Source organism: Pteropus alecto, unplaced genomic scaffold (genome assembly GCF_000325575.1).
Source record: "Pteropus alecto unplaced genomic scaffold, ASM32557v1 scaffold40, whole genome shotgun sequence".
NCBI lineage: Eukaryota > Metazoa > Chordata > Mammalia > Chiroptera > Pteropodidae > Pteropus > Pteropus alecto.
This window is the reverse complement of record NW_006431919.1, coordinates 8,914,741-8,936,192: the sequence shown is the minus strand read 5'-3', so window position 1 is coordinate 8,936,192 and position 21,452 is coordinate 8,914,741. Positions and strand designations below refer to the sequence as shown.

The window sequence follows — 21,452 nt, the reverse complement described above, 5'->3', positions numbered from 1 at the left end:
ATCAAACAATGTCATTAGCTGTCTCCTTATCCTTTCATCTTAGCTAAAATGTCTTGTCCTTAGAGAGACCTTTTCTGACCACCTTCTAACGGAGACACTCTTTGCCTCTCCCCCAACTACTCCCTATCACCTCACCCTGATTCTTTTAAGACATTGCTCACAATCTGTAATCGTCTTGTTTATTCATTACTTCGTTTCTAGCTTCTTAAGTCCCAGGAGACCAGGTACTAATTCTTTCATGTTGTTGTTGTTGTTGTTATTGTCGTTGTTGCATGACTTCTGCTTCCCTACCAGTAACTGACACATACTAGACCTTCAATATTTACTTGTTGACTAAACTGATGAAAAATTCATGACCAGATCTTTCCAGTATTCTGAAGCTTGAACAGTAGTAGAAAACAGACCTTGAAAGAAAGAGCAGGAACAGAGAGGGCCTCAAAAGACAAGCAGAAGAGGGTACACTTGATCTAAACACAGAAAGCTAGTAAAAGCTCTTGAGTTGCAGGATGAAAAGTGATTTATAAGGGTGACTAGGTATGCCACGATCTGCTATAAATCCTGTATATTATTTAAATAATACACTGCAGTGTCTTGCAATGAATTACTGCAGGAGGTAATCTGGTCTTAGGACCTGAACTGTATTTTTCTCCCTGTGAGAGATTATACAGCGTGGGAACGCAGTGTGGGTCTAGGAGTTTCATAGAACTATATGTTACATTTAATTAATTGAACCATAGACAAAGTGATCATGGTGAAAACTTTGTAAGGTGAGATCCATGTGTTTATCGCAGGCAAGAGGCCTGCCGGAGAGAAATTATTTGTTTAATAAATGAGTGAGTGAAACAGTCATGCACTTGGAAAGACCTGGGTCACATAAGATCTGCTGCTAGCCGTCTGTGTGACCTTTAAGATCTTTAACCTGGCGAAGGTCAGTTTCCTCATCTATAAAAGAAGAAGAAGACTTAACTTACAGAATTATAAATGAAAGCTTATGGGAGAATCTCTGGCACAGAGTAGACAGTAAATTCATTTCCTTCTGTTACTTTGGAGATGCTTAACTGCTTGCCTTTTCCCAAGGGCCTTGAAATAGAGCAAATGGTGATACATTTTGCCATTCTCCGTCCTTCCAATGTAAAGCTGGAATTCTGACTTTGCAATTTAGTAGTTGAGTGACCTTGCGCACCTCTTTGTGCCTCAACTTCTTTATCTATAAAATGGGTATAATAATAGTACCTGCCTTATAGGAATATTGTGAAGATTAAATGAGATGGTATACTGTTTGTACTAGTGCCTGTACATAGCAGGTACTCAGTAAATGTTAGCTGTAATTATTCTTTAGAATTTTATGTTTTATGCAACTTTCTCCCCTATCTTTGCTATGCATTCTCAGTGCCGACAATTTCTTCTCGAGAGAAGGCTGACTGCGAGGTGCAATTTGAGAGACATGGATTCAGTAGATTCTTCCAGATATACAAACCAAGAGACTTTAAGTAAGAATAGAGAAGTAGGGGCATTAGGACACTGAAGAGAGGGACTTTTTGTACCTGTGGCATAGGAGAAGCCAGGAAAGAAAAAAAGCTTAAGCAAGGAACCAGATATGCCCATTTTCCAGTGAATTTGGAGAGAACAAGCCGTGCTCACAAGAAGCCCAGCAATGCCACAGGACTGCTCTCTGGAACTTTCATCAGCTTAATCTGATGTGCATAAGTCCCTCCTCTTTTCTTTAGCATTTTCCTACTTTGAAATAAGTAGGTGCATTGTTCCTCGAAAGTTGTGAGAAGTCAAGGAGAATACTCGTTGTGTGGAGGCTGGAGTGGCTGCCATGAGGTTATAAAGAATGTCTTGCACGTCATTTTATCCCCAGCACCTAGCACAGTGCCTAGCATAGTAGGAGCTCCAAGTGTTTGTAGAATCATTTTCAAACGTATTTGTCTTTCCCAAAGAAACTTGTCGTGCCCACAAGCGGCTGCCAGCAGGTCCTCGCCTAGAAATAACATTATTCTAAGGACCTCTGCGCAGGGATTCTTGGGAAGCAGTTTCGTTCCCGTATTCCCTTGATACTCCTCCCCTTGGTCTCCTTTGAAAGAACCGGCACGCCACGTGATTCCCTCCTTTCTCCCACCTCTGAAAGCCCGGCTGATAATGGGCAGGCGTATAGGCCAACCATGAAAATTTTGTTTCTTCTTCCAGCCAATAGAAAGAGGCGATAAGTATAAGGCTCAGCTTTTGTAACTTCCTCCGCCCACTTTGGGCCCGCCCCCGCACTCCTCCTCTAAGATTCGACATTTGACAACTCATCCGGCCAATGAGAAGTTCCTACTCTGCATGAGGGGGATGGACTGACTGGATGATAGGCGTCCGCATGTGGCCAATGGCATATCACAAGTGCGGGAGGGGTGTAGGACGGAACCAATGGCGCAGTGCCAATAACGAGCTTTAGGGATAGGGCGGGACGAAAATGTTCGCGGGAGGGAGGGGAAGGCCCAGGGAACCAAGCAGCGCTGCCGCCACCGCCGCTGCAGCCCGAGTTGGAGGAGGGTGAAGCCAGGGAGAAAATGGCGGCCGTGGCTGCAGAGGCAGCAGCGACTGCAGCGTCCCCCGGGGAGGGGGGCGCCGGCGAGGCCGAACCGGAGATGGAGCCCATCCCCGGCAGCGAGGCCGGCACTGACCCGCTCCCGGTCACGGCCACTGAGGCATCTGTGCCGGACGCCGAAGGACTAAATTCACTCTAAGTGAACCAAGTGATAGGATGCCCGCAGGGGTGGGGGAGGCGGCGGCAGCCGCGCCTCAGGAAGGGCCCGACCTTCCACCTTCCCCAGCACCGCCGCCCGAGCAGCCCCCGGCTCCCGAGGAGCGTCAGGAGCCGCCGCTGCCCCAGCCCATAGCCCCGGCGCTCGTGCCGCCGGCGGGCGGGGACTCCGCGGTGTCGCAACTCATCCCCGGCTCGGAGGTGCGGGTCACGCTGGACCACATCATTGAGGACGCGCTCGTCGTGTCGTTCCGCCTTGGGGAGAAGCTCTTCTCCGGGGTTCTCATGGATCTGTCCAAAAGGTACCGCTCCCACCCCCAACACGCCCCTGGGCGCCCAGGTCCGCTCGTTCCCCAGAGAGGGAGCTAGCCAGTGCGGCCCCGTCACCCCTGGCTCCCGCCTCCCCGGCGCCCAGCCGCCCGCACCACCCTTGGGTCCCGCGTGGCGCGCGCTCTAGGTGGGGCTGGCACGCGAAGCCGAGAGAGGGCGGTCCCTGCCCCAGGTGAGCGCCTGCAAGGGCAGGTGCGCTACCGGGTGGCGGGCGCGGGTGCACTACGGGCTCGCGGATCTCACTCCCTACCCCCGGCTTTCTCTCGCGACCTGGCTGGGCTCACCCACACTGGGGCGCAGGGGTTAATGTAAAATGCGAAGGGTTTTTGCCGAGAACAGGGTGCTGGGTGGGGGACATTGCTTGTGAGGCACTTCTGTTCTCCAATTAACCTTTAACTTTAATGAGATTGGAGAAAGGGTGCGCGCATTTGGGTTCCCAAAAGGTTAACTGTCACTCCTTATAGGGGAAAGAGCATTTATTTAAGATGAGTCTTTTGACGGTTATTCTTACTGTTAGAACGAATTCTCTTTAGATAATTGTTTAACAGGAAGCACATTTGGCTAATTATGATAGCTTTAAGAAGAGTCTAGAGAAGAGCTCAAGTTTTTTTTTTTTAACCCTGAATATCAAGATGGTGTGGTATAAAAGTGTTCAAATAACCGACTTTTAATACTGTAGATACAATTTCAATTTATTAAGGACAAGCCTTTGTCTTAGCCATCACATTTCATCTTTTGATTTAAAATGTTTATAGGCATTGTCGTAAACAGGTAAAGAAGATAATTTCTAAGTCTGCAGTTAAGTTAACCTTTTTACTCTTCTTTTGCAGATATGAAGTGCAGACTCCCAGTCATGGCTCTCTATTCTGTTTCCTGCAACAGCACACACTCTGATGGTATCTCACCTGTTTGGAAATGGCTTATTTTAGTATGTTCTACTTTTATTTAACCCCCTCCCATCAAGGCACAAGAATCCTTTCCCATTTGGGGAAAAAATTCATTTAAAATATATTTCGAAGTATGATGTTTGTGGGAGAAAAGATGGGAGCCTTTACAACTATTTCTGCACATTAATTTCATTTTTCTTAATTTTTTTGTTAAAGAATTTTGAGGTAGGACTTTCGCACTTAGACCAATGTGCTTTCTACTGATGTATTTAATAGCGAAAGAGACTAAGTAGTGTGTATGCTATTGAATCAAACAGAAGTGAAGGCCGGTGATTGTGAGAATCTGGATTTCAGATCTGCAAAAGGAAGGTGCAAAAAGGTAAGTTGTTTCTGAAAGTGGAATGGATGGTGCTTTCCTGTTTCAGGTGCTCATTGTTTTGGTGTTTTAATTTTTAAAATTTTTCTTCAGTAGAAAATTGCAGTTTATTTTTAGAGTTTGTTCTAGTTTGCTAACAGTGCTTATAAAAAGCAATTTCTTTTGTTGGGGAAGCTATTATTAGTAACCTCTTACATTTTAGTGTATCGAAGTGAAAGGATCCTGTCATTAAAGTATTTTGTAAAATCTTTTAAGGGAAACATCAACTTTTCATTCAATAAATTCTTATTGAGTACATCTATGTAAGAGACACACCCCCCCCCACCCCCGCCAGGTATTCTAAATATTACAAGCATACCTTGTTTTTTGCACTTGGCTTTATTGCCCTTCACAGGTGTTGGCGGTTTTTTTTCTCTCTCTCTCTTTTTTTTCTTTTTTTTTAACAAACTGAAGGCAAGACCTTCCACCAGTATAAAGATTACGACTTGCTTTATTGCAATATTCGCTTTATTATGGTGGTCTGGAACCGAATCTGCAGTATCATTTCCGAGGTATGGCTGTATATGTATGAGAGACAGTTCCTTTCTTCTGTTATTAACTTATGTGAGAGGTACCCATTGTAGAAGTGGTGAGGAAATAAAACAGGGTTTTTAAAATTTAGCACTTAAAGGAATTATTGGACCAATGCTTGCCCCTTTTTCATAATATAATTTGGAAAAATTGCTCTACCAGTATATTTTCCAATCTTTGCTTATCTCAATTGCCTACTTTCATGTGCAGTGTTGGGGTTAAATGAACCAGGAGATACCCAGAGTATAGTCATCAGTTACTTTAAAAATAGTTTGTATCCTCTGAATTAGCCATTGAATTAAACCTTTAGGTAAAAATAACAAGAGCTTCCCATTATATATCAGACATTGCACCACATGCTTTTATGTCTTTATAACTGGTGGTATTTTCATTTATATAGGAGGAAATTGAGGCTAGTCATTTAGCTTGTAAATGGCAAAGTCGGTTTCAGATATAGGTTGAACTGACTCTAAAAAGCCTATAGTTCTTCTACTTTCATATTAAAAAGTTAGGCTGGCAAATTTTCTTTTTAGCAGTAAGTAAATAATTGCATATTTCTGAAATTTAGTGCTTGTCTTGATGGGATCCTTCAAGGCTATAGGTGTTAGAGCCAAGCAGATTCTTTAGTCAGCTAATAGCCATGGAACCTTCTGCTCTGGAGAGTCTCTATTTCCCTAGCTGTATACTGGGGGAATACATACTAAGCTCTGAAGTCTTGGTTCTTGCTTGTTCAGGGAGACAGGAAAGAATTAACATTTGGGAGCCAGTGCATCAGTGTATGTGTGCTTTTCTTCAAAAATGCCAGTTATTGCTTTTTAATTTGTTTTGACATCATGCATGGTTCAGAAATATTTTTTTTAAGTTGGAAGAATTGTTTGCTATGTAGAAAAAGTATTCGATCTTAGAGTACAAGATTTCATATGTATGTGAATTGACCAAAGAGTCTACTTTCGTAAGCCTTTGTCATTCTTCTTCTTCCTGTCTTTATATTATTTTTTGCCTTATTTTTAGACTTATTGATTGAAGAACACATTCTCCACAAGAGGGGAATCCTTTTGTGGAAAAAAACCAGGAAACATGTAATTAAAAAACAAAGGAAGTGGTTAGTACTAAATAGATTGGTCTGGATAGTGTCAGAGTACTTGGGTTCTGACTTCTAGCATTGGCCTCTCCAATTAACACTGTGACTTTGGGCGTATCTCTGTGCCTCTCTGGGCTCCAGTCTCTCTAGTTCTTATGAGGCTAATTCATTTTGATTTAGACAGTTTTCTTAAGCGCAAGCAAGAAAACAAACTATGTTTCAGTTTATATATATGTAAATTGAATGGGTGAAGAGGTCTCTTTTTCCTGTATCATTTTGATTTGATTGTTACTTCCTCCTTTTTTCATAGTAGATTGCTTTGGCTGATAAATGATATGGTCATTCTAAAAATGAGGATGTTTGAATATCTGGTTAAAAACAGATTTTATATAACAGTATTTATCTGAAACTGAATACCTTTAAGGTGAGTCATGTGTTCTCTAGTTTACTCTAGGCTACCCACTATTTTATACCCAGCCTTCTTAGGTAGTTTAAATTACCTGCCTATTCCTGAATTCATTAGTAATGTCTAATGACAATAGTGTAATACTAGCAGATAAAAATAATCGACCCACAAATTCATTTGGTTTTCCTATTTTTTTCTTAACCTTATGCCTTTGAAATTTTGACATAGGTACATTTGTTTCTTCATTTAGCATTGTATAATAAGCATTTCTTCCAGTTGCTAAACTGTCTTAATGATTATTGTAGACATTATAATCAGTGGTTGTACTATTTTCAATTTTTTATTATGGGAAACGAACCTCCATGTATATTTTGCCCTTGCTTTGATATTTATCAACCGTTAGCCAAACTTTGTTTCATCATATGCCAACCTCCGCTGGATTTTTTGAAGCAAATCCTAAACATATCACTTTACCATACATATTTAATATAAATCTCTAAAAAGGTAAGGACTTTAAAAACTGTCATTGTACTATTACCACACCTATAAGAAAAGCAATTCCTTTATACCATCATATATCCAGTCAGTGTTAAAATAGCACAGGTTGTCTCAAAATTACCATCCCAGTTAACATCTGTTCTGTTCAAAATAAAATCTAAGTAAAGTTTACACATTACAATTGTTAATTTTCATAAGTTTTTCATCTGTAGTTCTGCCATTACTTTTATTCCCTTTACAATTCATTTGTTAAACCCATTGTCTTGGTTTGGTAGAATTTTCCACATTTATAGATTTTTTTTTTCCCTATTGCATCCACTTGGATACGTTTCCATAACATTTTTAAAATAGTTCTTTTCCCTCAGGAGCAAACTGAAGGGACAACTGCAGTCCCGTGAGGCCCTCTTTTGAAAGTTTTGTTTTGGGTCAGTAGAAATGATACAGATATCTTCTGCCTGCCTGCAAACTATTAGATCCGTCTTTTAAATACACTGCCAACTTTAGTAAATTTCAAATACAGAAAAATTTAACCAGTCAAGATTATCTGCAAAGTCAAAAATTTCTTAGCCTTCTCAATCCATACCTGAAGGGAAAGTATTACTGGGACCTATCGTTTATTTCTACACAAAAGGATCATTCAAACTGTTTAGTACTGTTCTCCATATCTTAAATAGTTACAGAACGACTTTGAAATCCTGAAAAATCTTTCCGAATATTGTTTTTTTGGACCTGATATGAATTAAGGAATCATGAAGTAAATGCTTATGCTTAAAAAACCCTTGTGCATTTTAATTTTGTGGTACATGCTTATTAAAGCTTGTAGTTATATTTCAGAATTGATCTTTTACAAGTGTTGACTTTATGTGTGTATGTGGGATACTGTTGCATTAAAAGGAACTGAGATGATTTCTTTAGAAAACTTTAGATTTCATTGTCTAAATTCTTAAAGCAATTTGTAGAAAATTTACTTTTTTTTTTAAGGAAATGTAAACCAAGACAATGATTTTTTTTCTTTACAGAGACCATGAAACGTATGGTGCAATAGCTCTACTTTTGGTGGGAAAAATATACAGCCATTCTGGTGAAGCAGTGAGTAGTGGTATCAGTAGCTTATATACTAAGCATCCAGGTCGAGAATTCAGGCCCTCAAGTAATATGCTTGAATGATTGTGTTTGGTTGTACATATTTAAAACACATATTTTTTGGTGATTATTCTGCTTATATCCCAAGGTGTTGATAAAGGGATCCCACATTAAAATGACAGAAGAGTGCCTATCTTTCTGGACACAGACAGTGTAGGATACCGTCTACCGTACTAGTGTATATGTTGTATTGAGAGTGAGCTCTTCCATTGCATGTTAGAAATTTTTTTTGTAAGTGCTTAGTTGTTAGACGTTAAAAACCCTAGTTTGAATAAAGAATCTAGTAACATCATGGTATTAAAATATATTTTATAACTAAATTTTATAAACAATAACTAGATGTGTTACATACACATTATGCCAGGCATGTTTTATTGGACTTGGGGTTTCTAATGAGGTTAATTTTCAGCCTTTTTTTGGTGTGTGAATAAGACCATATTTCACTGTGTACTTTTTAAAGCAAAGCTCTTGATGCGAATAATTTTAATCTTCCCGAGATCAGGTTTTATTTAGGGGCGGGGGCGGTTATTAAAGAGTTGTATTATTTGCTCATCTGTTATGGCTGAGTTAATTTCACTTTGATAAAAAATGTAAGATGTTCTTAATGGTTATTTGTGCCTAGGAAGTGCATCCTTATTTCTTGATATATATTGGCCCTGTTCTCCTAAATGGGTGCACATTAACAGAAGGACAGAGCTTGCTCTAGTGGCACGTCTTGCAAGAAAGTGAGTGAAGGTTAAGCTACATACACTCTGGGTGGATTTAATACAGAATGTTTTTGCTAAACAATTTTGGACAGTGGTCAGAATGAATGCATTTAAGGTTTCTGAGCTCATCTCCACCCTTTACATTTTTAACAAGGTTATTCTGATGCAGATGATTCTCAGACCATATTTGGAGATAACTAATTTTTAGGGAGTGAGGGGTAGTTTTGCCAAAATAGTAGAATGATAAATTTGTTAAACCTGTTTTAAAAGTTACTGGTTAATTTCAAGTGGATTTAATTACAAAGTAAGCAATACGTGTGAAAAGATGAGCAACTTGGGTGGCAGATGAAGATACTTATTACAGAACTGGTAATTAAACTTGCAAAGTTTCTTAAATCTGGTTGTCCACTAGAGGTTTAAGTAGACCATAATTTTCACCTCTTTATCTTTGGACCAATTTTATATAGTCACTTTATTATAGAATAGAATATTATTATAGAATGTTATATAAATAGCTTTTTAAAACTAACATCTCATACACTTGATTTTACTTTTCCGCATATTCTCAACATCTAAGAAGGTTGCCAAGATTTACCTTCTATAATTAATAATAGCTACTGTGTATTTCCCACTCCTGTGTAGGGACTGTGCTAAGCAACTCATATACATTATTTCATTTTACTTTCTGGAAAATCCAATGAAGTAAATTTTACTAATCCTGGTCTCACAGACACAGGCTCAGAGGGATTAAGAAAATTATAAGTGGCAGATAGAAGGTATGTGAAAATGACTTTTTGAATGATAGACAATCTCTAAGATTTGAAAACACTTTTCTAATACACTTAACTATATTTTATCATTACCATTTAGCTTATGATTTTGGTGGGGAGTTAACCTGGTAGGTAGAAATGATAGAGCTCTCTGTTCCTCACTCAACCAGGCAACAGCTATGCTTTTGAAATATGAATTGCTCTTCAGTCCAATATAGTGAAATCTTTGGGCATTTGGGAAATGGGATTTCTTCATGTATGATCCTGGGTCTTAAATTAGATATCATTCATTTTGCTTTGATTGACCTGGCCCCGGCAGCAGTGGAGTCCACTTGTTATGAGAGGAGTCACAAAATGTCAGATTTGAAGCTCCTTGAGTGCAAGATAAGCATTTATTAAGTGTGCTGGATGATTGAATTGGAAAAGGATTTAAAGACTAAAATACAGTAAGTTATTGAACAACCTATTTTTAGTAAAATAGGAATAGTGAAATAAATGGAATACATTGCCTTTTTAATTAATTAATTTTACCCTCCCCCCTCCTCTCCATTGCCTTTTTAAAAAAAGTCCATCTGTTGAGAAATACTTAAGACTTCCAGTGGACGCTACTGGACATAATGCAAAAGAAATATTAAAAGTACATAGAAATCATAATGGAAACATAGGAAACTTAAAACTGCTTATCAGTATCTTAGAGCCAGGACCAAGGGAATTCTCTTAAAGTGTTTGAAAACTGTGATGAGTATTTACATTAATAATTAAGAAGGTCCTTTTATAGCAGTGTTCATTTTGGGAAAATGTCCAGTATATTGCTCTAATTGATGTACAGAAGTGAAATCAAGATGTGTCTGCTCTTAAAAATATTTTGCCACTTTGTGGCTATATTTTTGGATAGTCATTTTAAAAGAAGACTACTATTAGAGAGTTAAATAATTTGAATACTGTACAGATGTTATTACTATTTTTGCTTTTAAAAAGACCTGAAATATGTTTTCTGTATCTCTAGTTGTTTCCATTGTTGTTTTCAAACCTAGTTATCTAGGTAAGTATTTTTTAGAGGATTGTTTGCAGGCACATGATTTGGAGCTTGAATTCTAAAGTATTAGCAATTAACCTCTTTTTTTCCCACCTCAAAAAACTGTGATTTTCTAAGAAGATTGAATAGACTTTTGAGTAAATTCTTACGGTAGAGAGATATTCTTAAAAGACTTAATGCAGCCCCCTTCCCCACCCATTAAAAAAAAATATTTCCTGGTATTCTTGTTCATCATTGGTGTGTTTTATTTTTATGTTGATAAAATCATCCTCCCATCTCACCTATTTGGGTACCCCCAGCCCCTGCAGATTGCTCTTGTAATACTTGAGGCTTTTAATTAAAAACATTCATTTACTTTAAGCTAATAAAATCTAATACATTTTAATTTTAATATTATAGTTACCGTATATTGTGCCAACTTATTGTGTACTACGAGACCCTATGGTAAGCAAGTTTGTATATTCTTATTTAATCTTGATGATAATTCTGTCAGATTACTTAGCTGCAATTTCAAAACCCAAAAGCTCTGAAAACTGAACTTTATGTTAATTTTTTGGTGGCAAAACCTATCATGACCTGAAATTATGTGAGACTATTAGATCTGTTTATTCCATTTAGTGTGAATGTGTTTTCATTTCACTTCTGAAATATTAATATGCTTGATAATAGGGTGTTTATTATTTTGCAAACCAGAAAAATTAAAAATCCTGAAGCCTGTCTGTGCACACGGACCTGGTAGCTGCTCTATTCCTTGAATGGGGAAGCTGGGTGAAGGAGAGTGGTTAAGTTACGAAGAGATGATGAGGGAGGCAGTAGTTAAGAACCAACTTTGGGCTGACTGCTTGAATTCTTATCCTGGCTCTGCTGCTTACTAGCTGTGTGATCTTGGAAAGATGACTTACCCTCTTCTTTAGTTTCTTCAACTATAAAATGGGAGTCGTAATAGCACTTTAATAGAGTTCTGATGATTATATCAATTAATGTAAATGAGTACTATATTTAGAATAGCGCATGCCACTTAGTGCTGTATAAGTGTTAACTATTATTTTATAAAGTAGCTACTAAGTGGCCAAGCTAGGATGAATGTGACAACAGCTAGTATGGTCACTTAATATGAGTTTGCTTGACTAGCCAATCAACCTAAATCCTGTTGTCTTTTGGCCTACAGTATATACTGTCTTTAAGATACCTTGAAAGAATCCGTTGAAGCTTCAAGTAATAAGTAATAACTTTGCCCTTTTAATTAGTAAGGAAGGCTGATGTTTTACTGGGGAACCAGATAACAAGGAGTCAATTACATATGGAGAGTGAGATGTTTCTCAGCCTTTTCTTCCCACTAACCCTTGGGGCAGATGGCTTGGAGAGGGAATTCTGGGCTTTGCCACGAAGAGAAAGTTATAGTCTAATTGGGGAAATTTAGTCCTTATGGTCTTTCTGTTTCCTAGATGCTTTTAAAACCTAATCAAAAAGGGAATGACACATTTCAAAGTTAGGGAAATAATTTTTTGTGCTTATCTCTGTACTTATTAAAAGATGAGACCAGACTAGTATAACTGAGCTTACGTTTTTACAGTGATTTAGATGCTTCCAATCCCATCACGATGTAATCAGAAGCCTTCACTGGCTGTCTGGTTAAGAGAGTAATATTCTCCGTCCACCACACTCTTACCTAACCCTCAAAACAACACCCTCTTTCTGCCAGATGGATAACCTTTATTTTTTATTGCTTGTTTGAGCATCTGAAGCTTTACCTGTCTCCTATGGAGGAGGAAATTAGGTTGCTGACTGGTGATTCCTATGCTGCATCTGGTTATCTATTGGCTTTTACCACACTGCTCAGGGTTTTAATTTTTTAAAGCAGCTTAATTGGTTACCAACATTCAAAAATGGGTAACCATTCTTCACTCCTGATTTCACTTTTCACTCCTTATTTCATTCTTCACTTAATCATCTTGGGCCCATCTCGGAGTCCATTTCCAGCAAAACCCGTTGTCTAATCATTTATCCACAGTGGCTGCTTTCCGTCAAGTCCGTAGCCTCTTGGCAATGACTGTTGCATTCTAGTCTTAACTACTGATGTTGGATCCTAGGGTGGGGACCTAGTTTTATACTGACTATAATTAGCATACTTGTATATATAGATTTTTTGTGCTTGCTGGTACTTGAGGTGAGTTTGCTGGCATTTATGCTTAAAAAGAACAAATATTCTTTTTTATATGCTTTCTTAAAAGTTTTGGTGGAACTGAGATAAACTAAGATTATACTTTTTAAAAACCAGTTTAATTTTTTATTTTGAAAACATTTCAAACAGAACTCTTAAAACTATCTAGATTCACTTTATTTTTAACCTTTTGCCACATTTGCTTTATCATTTTTTTTTTTTCATTAGTTTCAAGTATACAGTACTTGGTTAGACATTTATATAGTTTATAAAACAATCCCCCTAATTGACCCTTCTCTCCTCTGGTTTTTCATCTAGCCAGTATATTAATGCTAACTGCATTCCCTATGCCGAGCTCCCTATCCCTGTGACCGTCTATAAACTACTAATTTGTACTTTAACCCTTCACCCCATTCTCTCAGCCCCAAACTCCCCCCTCCCCTCTGTCCATTGCTTTATCATTCTTTATATAAACATTTTTTTCCTTTAACTATTTGAGGGTAGGTTGCATTCATCACCATTCTCCTTTACTCCTTAATACTTGAGAATTTATTTCCTAAGATCAAAGATAATTCTTGTATATAATCACAATACAGTTTTCAAATTTAGGAAACATTGATAAAATACTTTAATTTGCAGCCTATATTTCATTATTTTGCAAATTTTTCCAATAATGTATTTTACAGCTTTTTCCTCCTCCAGTAAGTGATCCTATATTGCATTTAGTTGCAATATAGAATAGAACGTATGTAATAGAGACTATTCCTCAGTTTAGGTTCGTTTGATATATTTGCTCATGAGAGGTTCAGCTTGCATAGGCAGTGTTATGTTCTCAGGGCACCTGATCTGTAGGCACGTACATGGCAGTCATTTGCCCTCGTTGGTGATGTTTAAGTATATAGTACATTCACGTTGTGAAACAGATCTTCGAACTTTTTCATCTTGCAAAATTAAAACTCCAGTACCCATTAAACACTTCCCCATTTCCTCCTCCCTCCAGCCCCCAGCAACCATGATTCTACTTTAGTGTCCTTTTTGTGATGGACTCATTTCACTTAGCATAATGTTCTCAAGGTTCACCATTCTGGAGCATATGACAATTTCCTTTTTAAGGCTGAATAATATTGTGTTGTATGTATATACCACATTTAGTTTATCCATTCATCTTTGATGGGCACTTGAGTTGTTTCCACCTTTTTGGCTATGGTGAATAATACTATGAACATGGGTGTGTAAATATCTCTATGAGACCCTGTTTTCAGTTATTTTGGATATATACCCAGAGGTGGGTATGCTGGCTCTCATATTTTTGATTTTTTGAGGCATGGATGTATATTTTTATTTTGTAAAATTGTCTATTATATGTAGCTGACTATTCGATTGATTTCATTTGTGCTGAGGTTCAACTTTACCCAGTCTCACAGAGATGCAGTGTGAACCAAAGCAAGCTTGCTTCAGTTTCCCCTCCTTTATGGTTTAACTTCTTGCTAATTTAAGGAGAGGTAGTTTCTGAAAACCTCACCTTGAAATGAAACAAATCTAAATATTATTTTTAAAGTGGTTAATTGAATATAAATTTTCCTACTGTAGATTCTTTATGGGAAAAGAATTGTGGGAGGGAAAGTGTTCTTTCGTCTTCTGTTGCTCTGTTTACTGGAGAGAGGTTTGGTCTAGCCAGAACACTTGGGCCTGTCTCAACCCTTCTGAACTTATTTTTCTGAGTGTTGAATTCCTCAGGCCCTCTATTTTGCATGCCTAAGGTTTGTAATGCCTTAGTTTTTTTGTTTATTTTTAGTGTGTAATATTTTTTTTTAAAAATCTCCTCAGTTGGAGATTGGCAACAATCAGAATTGGAGGGAAGAAAATGAGAATCAGTTGTGTACAGTTAAACTGTTGTTAAAAGGAAAATATCCTAGGTTGGAGGTGAGTTGATTGAGGTTGCTGAACAGCATTTAAACACTTTCAGAATAAGGGGTAAGAATTAAATGTCTGACCTTTTAAACAGTTGAGTAGTTGTTGGTAACCATTTTTAGTTTTGGTTATTCTATTTGGTTATATGTTTAGTATTTGAGGTATTCCTTTGGAAAGGGAATTTGGATGATGGTTATGAATTTGGATGATGGTTATGAATTTGCATCAAGAAGTAATGCATATTTAGGTATAGGATTGATTGGCAATGCTAGAAATCTTGAGCAAATACAATTTTGTAAATTTTATCAGTGGGCAAATAAAGGCTTCATTTAGTCAAAGCCTTCATTCCAGCTAGAATCATCAATTAAAATATCTAAAGTGGAACCCAAGTAATAGAAAATACTCTACTTCCTATAATAGTTATATTTTGAATTTTGGCTGAAATACTCTACATTTATTTCATCTTTATATTAGCTGAGGATTTTTCTTTATAGGGGTTTTCTCTTGGCCTTGACACAAAATAACTATTAAGCCCGAGTATTCACCCTCAAAAATTTGGCACTCATTACTCCTAAATTTTAAGAAGATAGCTATATTTAAACTTTTTACAGGTTCATAGGAAGTTGTAAAGATTGTACAGAAAGGTCTCTTGTATAGTTCGTCTGGCTTTCTCCAGAAGCTGTTTTTATTTAAACCATAATACCTGAATATTTTTCCTTTAGAATTTTTAGTGGTTAAATAAGACTGAAAATGAATAAAGGTTAGAATGAGTCACTAATACATTAATATCTTCATGCTGTAGAAAGAAGGGGGGAGGAGCAAGAGGAGAGATACTTAGCGTCTTACTGCTCAGCTCCTGGACTATTTGTAAAAAGTTCTTTTAGAAAAAGCCTTCCACATCCCTGCTGAGATCAGTCACCCTTTGGTGAAGAGTCACATGGGACATAAATATCTTTACCTTAGAAAAATCTAAAGCAAAAGCTCTGCTAAAAATTCAAATCCTGGGTTCCCCCTTAGGAGAGTCAGTCTTGGGGCAGGACTTAGGAACCTCCATTTGCAAACTCCACAGAGGATTGTGCTACAGGTTTCCACAGACTACACTTGGAAATTAGGTTTGAGTATTTTTAAGTCACCATGGTTTTGCGGCTACTTTATATTCTTATTAAAGTTACAGTTTCATAGGTTAGTAGCTTTCAAACTTTTGAGCATTGTTACAAGTACATTTTACAGGTGAATCCATATACATATGTATATGTATATGAAACATTTGTTGTAGCTACATGTATTTACACTGAATTTTAAAAGTCATTGTTGCAATCCTTGAAATTGATTTCACAACCAACATCGCCACCCTTAGTTTGAAACACCTATGGTAATACGTGTCCATGTAACGGTGACAACATGATTACTGAGATGGAGTAGGACACCAATCCCCTTTCCTATAAAGTGACTTATCTTTCTGGTCCTTTGAGGAAGTTTTATTATTTAAAATGAATTTTTGCTTTTGTCAAGCATCCGTCACCTAGAATTATTAGTTTGTATTTTTTTTCCTTTTTCTTTTGATTCCTGCAATTTCCATTCATCATTACACAATTAAATACCTCCCTGTGTTGTTAAAAACATTAATGCTTGCATTTTATCTGCTTAAGAGGGAAAAGCAAGGGAAAAACCAAACCATATGTGAAATTAATGTTCTTATTAAACTGCGTGAGGGTAAACATATCAGATTCCACAGCTTATTTGATATAAACAACTTTAATAATTGGCTGGGGGGAATCCTTACACTGAGATAATAAGTTAAAGATATAGAAAAGATTCCAAACTCTGTTAATTATTAGTTGAAAATAAGATCAAATTACTTAAGTAAATTTTTAAGTAAATTTTAGCCAAGAAAATGGCTAACATTAATTGACCTGAATCCTTTAAGGTAGGAAATGGTGTGAACCCATTTTACACATGTGAAAACTGAATTTAGAGGTTTAGTAACACCTGAGGATACAAGGTTGAAACTTTATCTCAAATGTTAAGATGATTTAAGTTATTCCTTGAAAAGGAAAGAAATTTATTGTTTGTTCAGATATGGAAACATTATATGACAGTGTAATGGAGACAAAATGATGGCTTCTTATGAGTTAGAACATTTTATTGTTAATACAAATAGTGGTCTTACCACAGATAAATTGTATTTTTTATGTATTTCTGTATTAAAACACGAAAATCACATCTCCATTTTCTTGTCATCTTGAAAAAATGGTTATTGAGTACCTAGATATAAGAAAAAGCTAAATGTTCAAAGTGCCTTGCAAATAAGTAGGAAGGAAATACTTAGGTACCAGATGCTGTGCTAGAATAAAAAGCCACTTTTTGCAAAGTCTCATAGTGAGGAGGGTGTCCTTCTTTTGTGGAATAGCCCAGACCCAAACTTATCCCATCTTTTTTTTTTTTTTTTTAAAAAGGCTTTCCTCTTACTTTGTGGATTTTAAATATTTGTTATAAATTGTTGGTTTGTGGTAGCCAAACTAACAAAAGACTTTACAAAGAAAACTGTTTAGGTGTTAGATCCAGATGTCCTGGTGGTGTTGGCTCTTCCTATATCCTTGCCCGATTGTAGGTGTGTCTATAGCTGTAAATTAATCTCAAGATTTCTTCCCAACAAAGGTATTCTGAACCATTCGTGAGCATAAGGACATTTTAGAGAATCTAAGAACCAAAGACTCATTCTCCAGGAAAACATTTGCATCTAATGTCAGGGGTTCTACCTGACTACCTGAAGCTGATCCTTGGGTTCTAAGCACCTCTGCCCTAAAAGGATTGGCATAATAATTGTATTGTGTTTGATACTGTTAGACTCAAATAGTGTTTAAAATGAACATGTTAACATGTATATGATGAAATCATTTGGTAGTGTGAATTTATTTTTAAGTGCAGGAATCTGAGTGTAGTGAGTTTAGTTTACGGGTTCTTGATGTTTATCACAGGCAGATTAAGCCAGTTACTTCTACATGAGAAACAAGGTTCATGGCCCCTGTCTTATTAGAAAAAGAATTGTAAAGATTTGTGTTCTGTACCAGTGCTTTGCAAACTCATCTGGACCCGTAAGGAGTTTTGAAATACATTTAACATACCTGACTAGCATTAAAACAGAATAGACCAGAGTAGAAAAAATTATCATTATGTTAACAAGGTTAAGTATTTAGTGCAACTTTTGCTTAAGTGTGCGTATTCATGCATGTATAGATGCATGCATGTATATATTCATTAGCATTTTTATTGGCTTGCAACGTGAAAATATTAATGTGTGATATGATTTTAAAAAAACTTAGAAAACCACAGCTCTCTATGTGTTTGCTTCTGAGGTAATTTGAGTGTATGAATTTCTAGAATTTGTGGGGTTTTTTTGTGGAGGTTGATGTGGATGAAGGGCTTGAGTTAGGATGCAAGAGTAAAGGAGCAATCTTTGAAACTTTAGCAATTAATAAAGTAGAGATAGGATTTTACTGATTCAATATTTTGGGGTAGTTAAGGCTGAATTTGTTTTGTGAAGCTTTAGAAAGCTATTATAACCAGAGGAAGATATATATGTTACAAATTTATAATTGCATTTACTAGATGTGTTGTGTATAGTTCAGCAAACATAATATCAAATGATGTTTAATATTAAGGCATCTGCTATTCTTTCTGATTCAAGACCAGAAAGGCCTATTTTAAATAAGTTCTGCTATTTTGGCATTGCTTAGAGCAACCATTTGAGTATTTCTGTTTTAACCTAAAATGTGGGACTAATAAAACATGGAGGGCTTTGGGATTTCTGTGGGGAGATGGTCAGTAGGTTTTTGTTTTTGTTCTTTATTATGAAATAGTTTTCAGGAATGGTCACGCAAACATTAGGTATTGTTTAAGAAATTGAATTAGACACTGACTTAATGGCTTTCCTTTTTCTTCCATTTCTTTCAAGGTTTGGGCCCCATGGGATCCCTGTGACAGTATTTCCCAAAAGGGAATATAAGGATAAACCTGAAGCCATGCAGCTCCAAAGTAATACATTCCAAGAAGGGACAGAAGTCAAGCGTGAAGTGAATGGTGCTGTTCCTGATGACCCTTCCCCCGTCCTGCCTCCCGAGCCAGGCTTGGCCGAGAGCCTGTGGACTTCCAAACCTCCACCCCTCTTCCATGAAGGGGCACCTTATCCTCCCCCGTTGTTTATCAGGGACACGTATAACCAGTCAATACCTCAGCCACCCCCTCGGAAAATTAAGCGACCCAAACGAAAAATGTACAGGGAAGAACCAACTTCGATAATGAATGCTATTAAACTACGACCCAGGCAAGTCCTGTGTGACAAATGTAAAAACAGTGTTGTTGCTGAAAAAAAGGAACTCAGAAAAGGTAGTAGTGCAAGTGACTCTTCTAAATATGAAGATAAAAAACGGAGAAATGAAAGTGTAACTACTGTGAACAAAAAACTGAAAACTGACCATAAAGTGGATGGGAAAAACCAAAATGAAACCCAGAAAAGAAATGCTGTGGTTAAGGTTTCAAATATTGCTCACAGCAGAGGCAGAGTAGTCAAAGTTTCTGCTCAGGCAAATACATCAAAAGCTCAGTTAAGTACTAAAAAAGTGCTCCAGAGTAAGAACATGGATCATGCAAAAGCTCGGGAAGTGTTGAAAATTGCCAAAGAAAAGGCACAAAGGAAGCAGAGTGAAACCTCCACATCCAAAAATGCACATTCAAAAGTCCATTTTACACGTCGATATCAGAGTCCTAGCTCAGGTTCCCTTCCACCCCGGGTTCGTTTAAAACCACAAAGGTACAGGAATGAAGAAAATGACTCTTCCCTGAAGACAGGACTTGAGAAAATGCGGAGTGGCAAGATGGCACCTAAGCCCCAGTCTCGTTGCACCTCTACCCGCTCAGCAGGTGAGGCCCCTTCAGAAAATCAGAGTCCCTCAAAAGGCCCTGAAGAGGCCAGCAGTGAGGTTCAGGACACAAATGAAGTGCTTGTGCCTGGTGAGCAGGATGAACCACAGACACTGGGCAAAAAGGGCAGCAAAAGCAATATCTCTGTTTACATGACCCTAAATCAAAAGAAATCTGACTCTTCTAGTGCTTCAGTGTGTAGCATTGATAGCACAGATGATTTGAAATCCTCCAACTCTGAGTGTAGTTCTTCTGAAAGCTTTGATTTTCCTCCAGGCAGTATGCATGCACCTTCCACCTCCACATCCTCCTCTTCAAAGGAAGAGAAAAAGCTCACTAATTCCTTGAAAATGAAAGTCTTTTCCAAAAACGTCTCTAAATGCGTCACACCAGATGGCAGGACCATATGTGTAGGGGACATTGTTTGGGCCAAGATATATGGCTTCCCTTGGTGGCCAGCCCGTATTCTTACTATAACTGTGAGCCGGAAAGATAACGGCCTTTTAGTTCGACAGGAGGCCCGTATTTCATGGTTCGGGTCTCCAACGACATCTTTCCTTGCTCTTTCGCAACTGTCCCCCTTTTTAGAAAACTTCCAGTCACGCTTTAATAAGAAGAGAAAGGGCCTGTACCGCAAGGCTATCACAGAGGCGGCTAAGGCTGCCAAGCAGCTGACCCCCGAAGTACGGTCTCTGCTGACACAGTTTGAAACGTGAACATGGACAGTAAGGTAGGCAAGAACGACTGGAAGGGCCGCAGGTTTTCTAGGCTAATTAGGAGTAACTTCTATGAGGTAGCTTGGCCAAATTGGAGAGAGAAATTGCACTCGGCTCAGTCGGGTGCTTTTCTGTACTTACAGCCATTTTTTAGACCGAGAAGCTAATTTGAACAAGCAATCAAGTTTTGTCTTAAGCGAGATTTTAGCAGTATTTTTCAGTTTTGAAGTCTAAAACCATCCCAAGGCATAGGAGCCATAGCCTCAACTGAAAATGAATTTTTGCAGGGACTGTTAATTGCCATTTGTACCTAGTACTGTGTGTATGTGTGTATCTATACACGTGTACACAATGTGTGTATATGCATACATACTATATATAATATAGCCTGTCACTATGTGACACAGGTTGCATATTTGGGATTGCAGTAAGGGCTGGTGAGCTGGGAGGGGGGTGGGAATAGTGTGGATATTTAATGACTACTTGTTTTTAATTAACACTTAGCCCTTCTATGTGCATAATGGTGCAAGAGCTTGATACTTAGGTGTTTGACAAACTGAGATGCTTGCTATTCAGTTGCAGACTGGAGAAATAGCCCAGTATTTGGGATTAAGGTTGGCTAGGTTTGAATCATCTCTCTCCTTCGTCCAATGAGGATTTAACAAAACTTTCAACCTTCTGGTTTGGGAGTTTAGATAGATTTGTCTTCGGATATGTAAATAGTTGATTGCTAAATTTGGTCAGATTTCTCCTGACTGGCTGTTCCTAAATTCTTAGGATACGTCCTGGTAAATTACACTTTGTGAATTGTCATATGTGTAATTGTTGCATTTTGGATGTACCTAATTTGATAATTTTAAAAAAATATTTCCGTTTAAGGTATCTGTTTGCAGGTCAGAAAATGAGAAAATGTAATTGTGTAATTGCTCTGAAATGTAAAAAAAGCTGTAAATAAAATCGACTAAATCCAAATTATTTGTGTGTGTTTCTCAAAAAGCTTTGAAAAATTTCAAGATGGTAGAAAATAATTCTTTGTAACTGTGTAGAGGAAGTGGAAAATCACTTATTTGCCCTATCATATTTGGGTATAGATAAAATTCAAATAAATGATCAGTATATTCTTAAAATGAGGTTTTGTAGTTTAGAGGTCTGATAATGCTTCTAGTTTTGAGACTCCTCTAGTCAGTTTCT

At 37.7% G+C, this 21,452-nt stretch overlaps 1 protein-coding gene across 1 annotated transcript; it reads left to right on the top strand.

Annotated features, from left to right (window-relative positions):
* Positions 1–2,458: 2,458 nt before the first annotated feature.
* On the top strand, positions 2,459–21,233 carry PWWP2A (PWWP domain containing 2A). Its single transcript, XM_025043068.1, is given in 3 exon segments — positions 2,459–2,727; positions 2,730–3,051; positions 18,581–21,233. Coding segments are annotated over 3 exon segments (2,175 nt in total). The 5' UTR covers positions 2,459–2,555; the 3' UTR covers positions 20,262–21,233.
* The last annotated feature ends 219 nt before the right edge of the window (positions 21,234–21,452 follow it).